The sequence below is a fragment of the Amyelois transitella genome, chromosome Z (assembly GCF_032362555.1).
Source record: "Amyelois transitella isolate CPQ chromosome Z, ilAmyTran1.1, whole genome shotgun sequence".
NCBI classification, from domain to species: Eukaryota; Metazoa; Arthropoda; class Insecta; order Lepidoptera; family Pyralidae; genus Amyelois; species Amyelois transitella.
The window spans coordinates 6,192,140-6,199,244 of NC_083535.1; the positions used below are offsets into that span (position 1 = coordinate 6,192,140).

Genomic DNA, 7,105 nt, shown 5'->3' on the forward strand with positions numbered 1-7,105 from the left:
CTGGAGTCAGTTCAAAACTACGGCCGCGAAACATGTCGTTCCAATAAACTGATGTCGGGCAAAAATGTGAGTATTAATACTTCCACACTCAATACAAGTACCTAAGTGCAGTACTTTATAAACTAACGAATTGAAATATTCGATTTACTTGTAATTTTTGAACTATTACATATTAGATTGGTTTAAATATCTGTGTAACCATTCATTTGTAATAATAATACTCACCAACGCTTCAGTTCAGCGTAAATGGTGAACATTTACCTACATCTAAACGATACATCTACCAAGGTGTCAACAGAACAAAAAGCTGCCAGTTTTGTGCTTTGTAGAATTCAAATAAAGAACGGGTTCCTATCAAAGCGTCTGAACGCTGCTCTCATAGGTGCACTCTAGAAGTGATGCTCCACATAAGTCTTAAGCCGCTGTGCACATTAGGTAAGCCACTGGTTAAGGCCAATAACGCTGAATATGTTGGATGCTGACGCCTGCTGTAAAGAATTGAAAAATAGTAACATTCGTTTACGGCTATGTTAAACTTAAAATCCCGTCACAGTGACAGTTTTTAAAAATCCTTCGATAGAAATTCGTCCCGGCTTTTTGAGTATACTACAGTAGTTACTACTGTGGGTAGCTTTCAGTCAATCAGTAACACTGAATGTATCAGTAATACAGGATGATACGCTAAAGTAATATGTATCAGAATGGAAAACACGGTGGCGTTTAGATCAATTTGTTCTGATTGTGCAATTATTTTAAGTCACGTCACCTATTGGTTAATAACGCCTATTGTAAAACAATTATGTTTATCCATGACTAGTCTAATGTCGTCTTATTGGCGTAGTTACTCGACAAGAAAGCAGACCATATTAATGGGTTCCACTGTCCTAAAGTAACATTATTTACTCGCATTAGGTTCTTTTAAATATAAATTTCAGGATATTTCATGTTTCATGTAGAATAAAAGAACACGCTGAGGACTAAGTGTATTAAATATAGATGTAGCCTGCCGGTAAGGATTGTTGGCCGCACCTTTAGCCAGTTCGTGGCTCGGTGTGAAGGGCGACCTAAAAAGACTACGGAGAGAACTCGTTACCTTGCAGCTACGAGTATACCTGCCTCACAAGGCAAGAGTAACTGCATTCTAATTCTCTATGACACACATCACTCTATGACACATATATCATGAAAAATTACACAATATTCCAATCTTAAAGTATATCTACTTTATTATATTTCATTAAATCTATCAACGAAAATGTCTTGTAAGGCCACGGGTTCATTATATTTACTTCAACAGTATATGTTTTATTTGATTTATGAATTGACTCTCAAGTTGAGCGTTGAGCATATGAAGGTTACTTCACGTGCGATAGGAAATTTTTATTATTATTCTTTTTTAACAGATTGAAACAATTATTAATAATGAAGTCGATACCTACTCTAAGATGAAATAAATAAGTAAATATATACAGGACAAATTACACATATTGAGTTCGCCTCGAAGTAAGTTCAAGACTTTTGTTACGAGATACTTACTCAACGATACTATATTTTATAATAAATACTTATACAGATAAACATCCAAGACCCAGGCCAATCAGAAAAAGTTCTTTTCTCATCATGCCCTGGCCGGGATTCGAACCCGGGACCTCCGGTGTCACAGACAAGCGTACTACTGCTGCTTCACAGAGGCCGAAGATTATAACAGATAATGTAAAACGACGCTGACAACTTTGTCACTTTTTCACTGAATGTTCCACTGTATTTGACTTAAAAATTTATGTTAACGCAAAATTAAGATTACCTACATACTGCTGTATGATTTTTCATGATTTTTATATAATACAAAGCTTTCACTTGAACCTTTATAATTTTAGATAGATTCTACCTCTTCAGAACTAGAGCTAAGGAAGTACTGACATAAAGATGTAAAATCTCCCCGCGCCACCATAAATGAAAATCCTTAGACTATTGAAACTTTTTTGTGCAAATACAGTAAAACTTTACATAGTTTGACGTTTGCCATCATTTGGTATGATTAATTTAATCTAAATGTCGTTATACTTATTGTGATATTTTAATAATACATTTTGATATTTTTAACGCTTTATTATTACCTACACGATAAAACATGTCTGATGATAGTCAGTCAGAAAAAGAAAAGGAAATCGAAATCATCAAAGAGTCTGTTGAGTATGTTAGCTCCGAAGATCCACCGATGGATGAATGGTCTTCATTGGATTTCGAAATACCAGAAGAAAATCCAAAAAGGATTTTGTTTGAGAAAAGACTTTATTCTCCTGGAAGTGGAGAAATATGTACACAGTACATTGCCATGTCGGCGAGTTCAGTTTTACGCCACCATTATTATAACTATCCCGCTGTTGTTGATCCGGGCATAGAAGTAGCTTTGCTGCACCCAGAACAAGCAATAATTTACCCTGATGATGGACAAGAGCTTTATTTGGATATCTGTAAAGAAATGAATCAGCCTCCGGTAAAGTTATTTTATAGGGGATTGGTAGAAGACACTATTGATTTAAAATATTATTGCGTTAATCCGTCAGGCATTCGCGCTATGGCATTAGCGCTTGAGTCTAACAGAATAGTTAAAACGTTTAACTTAACTGATAATTTCTTAACTCAAGACGCTTGCCTTCATTTAGCTCAAATGTTGGACAAAAATTCGTGCTTATATGAATTAAATTTATCTGGATGCAAAATAGGAGCGCCGGGATTAAAAAAGTTACTCTCTGGATTATCAGGGAATAAAACACTGAAAGTGTTAAATCTCAACAAAAATGATTTAGGTGATAGTGGAGCTCAATATATGGCTGAAGCCGTTTTTACCGGTGTCGATATCCAGCAAATTTATTTAAGTTACAACAGAATTGGCAGTAAAGGTGCCGGCGCACTGGCTGAATCTTTAGAAACTTATAATAATTTTACTGTGATTGATCTTTCTTGGAATAATCTATTTTCCCCTGTTGGTGTATTTAGTCTCTTAAGCAGATTAATGGAAAATAAACATCTTACAGAATTAAATTTGTCATGGAATTCTATGGGAGGCGCACGGCTGGCCAATGGGATTAGGAATGTTATAAATGCTCCAAATTTACGTCACTTAGATCTTAGCAATAATCGGTTTAGTGGTGAAGACATCACAACTATAATAGCAGACTTGAACAAGGCCAAAAAGTTAAATTATTTGAATATTTCTTATAATCCACTTTCAATAGATGATGCTCTTAAAGTTTTAACTAAAATTAAAAGTGTGGCTGTAAAAGTTCAGCATTTAGTGTTGGAAAATGTAACTGTTGACGAAAATTTCTTAAAGTTGTTAGAGCAGTTCAAACAAATGAAATCAAAAAAGAACTTTGTGGTGAAATACGGCCGTGTCGATAATATTTTTAAGCCTAAGGGACCTGATCCACGGGAAGTGCTTTTGAATCGGGCTGAGTTTTTGAGAAAGAAACAACGAAAGAATCCGGGTGATCTAACCCTTGTGGCAATGCAATTGCTAAAGGATAAATTTGAAATTATGGAAGCCAAGGATTTTACTACTGCATTATCAATGGCATCAGTGCCTATGGACTCTGATCTTGCTGATGAAATAATTAATGTTTTTGCTGGGCCTCGATCAGCCAAGGCGAAGACCATTAATATCAGAATTTTAGTAGATTTTACTCAAAGGAAATGGCCCGAAAAGAAATTACCACCCACACCACCACCTGAACCTGAACCGGAACCTGTTCCCAAGAAAGCCGCTAAAGGAAACAAAAAAAAGTAATAACACTGACACATTATGAAACTTTTGCTAAATGTTTAATAGGTTATTTTTTTTTAAGATTTGTTTTGTTTGATATCTTTTAAAGATTTATTTTTTAAGCTTTATTCATTAAGTTTTATATTTAAGATTTATTTTATACATTTTAATTTCATTTTACAAATACCTACCTACCTATATCATGAATTAAATACAGTATTTATCCAAGAAACACGTTTTGATTTTGCTAGGTTCATTTTAAAGATCAGCTTACTAGCTCTTTTCATATGCACACAGCTAAGAATGGGCTTGATTCTTGGTTTCCTATTCTGTACTCAACGACAGTCACTCCTAGCTAAACTGTTATGATTAGCTTATTTTTATGGTGTCCTGCTTACTCTTGGGTCGTACCAGAATACAACATCTCTGTGCGTTAGTTTTACACATATCCCAGTGGACTATCATTTTACAACGTAGGTATACTGATAGACAGTACTCGTACAGTCCATAATATAGATAGAAAATCTCTAAGTGAAGTCTAAAAACTAAGTGCAGTTTAATCAGATGGAGGATCGTTCGATATGTGTGACATATTCTACCCGCATTTTTGTAATACCTTCACTTAATTTTCTCAAACAATATAGAGTGAGATAAATGCTAAAAACAGGTTGCCTGTACGAAATTGCTTAAGCTATGGGCCGGCCGTCTTTATACAACTATAACGGGAGCAATGATTCGGCTACGACCGCTACGAAAGGGAAGATCTTCCGCCAGGCTAGGTGTTATGCCTGCGGAACTGCAGGTCCGACGATATAAAGTTGGTTGACTCTTCGCTGCTATTGGCTGAGAGAGTCCTTTTCTTCACTGTGATTGACAGTGGGTGTGTATCATTTGTGATGTCGTTACACTACTGTAAATACATATTTTAATTATTTTCTGTATATCATATTATCTTGGTGCAAAAAAGAGTTTAATAATATTATTTTACTTATATGTGATAAAAATGAAATGGAAAAGAAATATTCATATTTTTTAAAAAATTTGACAACAAAAGTTTTTACCAATTTATTAGTAGTTATATACTCTTTAAATGTATACTTATGTACTATTTGTGTGTTGTCATAGGAACAAACACATTCTTTATTTCTTGATGAAATGAATAAGGAAAAAATATTTTGAAATTTTCTTTACTGTTTACTATTTATCGAAATGTCGAGTGAAATCTCGATAGCAGAAGCAACTCCCGAAGTGGAAGTCATATTCGAAAATGAAATATCTTCTGAAGAACCTCCTATGGAGGAATGGTCTTCTATTCAACTGGAATTACCTCAAGAAAATATAAAGCGTCTGAAATATGATCAAGGACTTTATGACCCAGGAAGTGGAGAAATTTGTGCAGAGTATTTGCCCCTTTCCGCCAGCTCCGTATTCAGACACGTATATTACAACTACCCTGGAATAAAAGATCCAGGTATTGTGGGAGCCATTCTCATGCCAGAATCCAGAATCATCTATCCCGATGACGGACAAGAATTCTATTTGACACTTTGTAATGAAATGAATTTGTGTCCCGTAAGATCATTTTATCGTGGGCTGCTAGATGATAAAATAGATTTAAAGTATTATGGCGTTGATCCTAAAGGTTTACGGCCTATGGCAATGTCTCTGAAATTAAATAGATTTGTTACAGTACTTGATTTGACAGACAACTGGATAAACGAAGACGGCTGTTTTCATTTGGGTGAGATGCTCATAGATAACATTAGTTTGAGAGAATTGAATTTGACTGGTTGTAGAATTGGTTCAACGGGGGCAAGGCGTCTATTTCATAATTTACATTTGAATCAAGCACTAAAAAGTCTAAATCTATCTAGAAATGACCTAGGGGACACTGGCGTAGAATTGCTTGCCAAAGCTATTTTCAAAGGGGCAGACTTAAGACAATTGAATCTTAGTTTTAATAAATTGTCTGGAAAATCTCCACTAGCATTAGCTGAAGCATTTGAAACAAATAACAAACTTAGTCATTTGAACATGTCTTGGAACAGCATGTTATCCCCAAATGCAATTTTTGCTCTTTGCACTCAGTTATCGTTAAACTCTTCATTAGAAGAATTGGATTTATCTTGGAATTCTTTAAGTGGTAGTCGAATTGGTCTTGCAATAAAGATCCTCTTGTCAAATCCAAAAATACGTAATTTATACTTAAGCAATAATAAATTGGAAGGCCCAGTTATTAAATCTATTTCCGTTAGCTTAGGCAAGGCTAAAAATCTTGATACTTTAGATTTATCTTTTAATCCACTGACAACAAAAGATGCTATACTTTTATTGGAACGATTGAGAGAGCGCAGAGTGAAATTGAAGCGACTTTTGCTTGATAACATTATAGTGGATGAAGAATTTGTTAGTCTCCACAAAGAAATACTCTCCTACAAATTTCGTAGTGAAACGGTTGTAACTTGGGGTATGGTGAGAAAAAAATTCTCACCAGTTGGTACTGATATCAGAGAAATAGTATTTAATAGATGCGAGGCAATCTGCAACAAATCTAAGAAAAAACGTGTTGATATAGCTCTAGTTATTCAACAAATGTATAGAGATGACCCTGAACCGATGAGCGTTAAGACTTTTGCTCAAAGAATAAGGGCCAATGGAGCTCAGCTCGATGATGATTTGATTGAAGAGATGGCTAATAGGTTTCCAGGTCCTAAAAGTGATAAAATAAAATTAATAAGTTTGCCTGCAGTCATAGAATATCTTAAGCGAAAATGGCCAGAACGAAAACTTCCTCCTACTCCACCCCCCGAACCAGAACCTGAGCCAGTTATAAAAACAAAGAAAGGTAAAAATAAAAAGTGATGTGCCTTTATGTTTTGTAAGAATATAATTATATAAGATTTTAGAAGCTATTTTAGTTTTAAATGTTTTTAAGCATTGAATAATTAATTTATTTTTAAAGGATTTTGATTGTGGGAAAATATTGTTGTTAAAATATTTTAATAAATTTGTTTAAAAAAAAGAAATATTACATTTTTTTCTTGCTTGATTACTATTTAGTAAAAATTGATTAGCATCCTATCTTCATAAATTCTACATTATTTCTCTGCTAAATTACCGATATAACTACATTTAAATGTATAGTCGCTGTATATAAAACACTATTCGTCTGACAAATACGATACGATTTCCAGCAGGAAATTTCGTGGAGATACAGGTGTCGTTTGGTTTAAAGGGTAAAGACAAAGGTAAATTGAATTGTCGAATAAGGCACGTTGTTAAAGATGGAAGGATATTTTCGAAGAATGTTCATTTTATATGTGACAACGATGTGTTATT

General features: G+C 34.4%; 2 protein-coding genes across 2 annotated transcripts; both read left to right on the forward strand.

Annotated features, from left to right (window-relative positions):
• The first annotated feature begins 2,131 nt into the window (after nucleotides 1-2,131).
• Nucleotides 2,132-3,790, forward strand: LOC106133752 (leucine-rich repeat-containing protein 74B-like). Its single transcript, XM_013333583.1, has one exon. It carries the CDS (start codon nucleotides 2,132-2,134, stop codon nucleotides 3,788-3,790), a length of 1,659 nt encoding a protein of 552 aa, XP_013189037.1.
• A 1,185-nt stretch (nucleotides 3,791-4,975) lies between these two features.
• LOC106133753 (leucine-rich repeat-containing protein 74B-like) lies at nucleotides 4,976-6,628 on the forward strand. Its single transcript, XM_013333584.1, has one exon. It carries the CDS (start codon nucleotides 4,976-4,978, stop codon nucleotides 6,626-6,628), a length of 1,653 nt encoding a protein of 550 aa, XP_013189038.1.
• Nucleotides 6,629-7,105: the final 477 nt, after the last annotated feature.

What these genes read in the sequence shown, in the direction of transcription:
- LOC106133752 (XM_013333583.1), top strand. Translation starts at nt 2,132, where the DNA reads ATGTCTGATGATAGTCAGTCAGAAAAAGAAAAGGAAATCGAAATCATC.
- LOC106133753 (XM_013333584.1), top strand. Translation starts at nt 4,976, where the DNA reads ATGTCGAGTGAAATCTCGATAGCAGAAGCAACTCCCGAAGTGGAAGTC.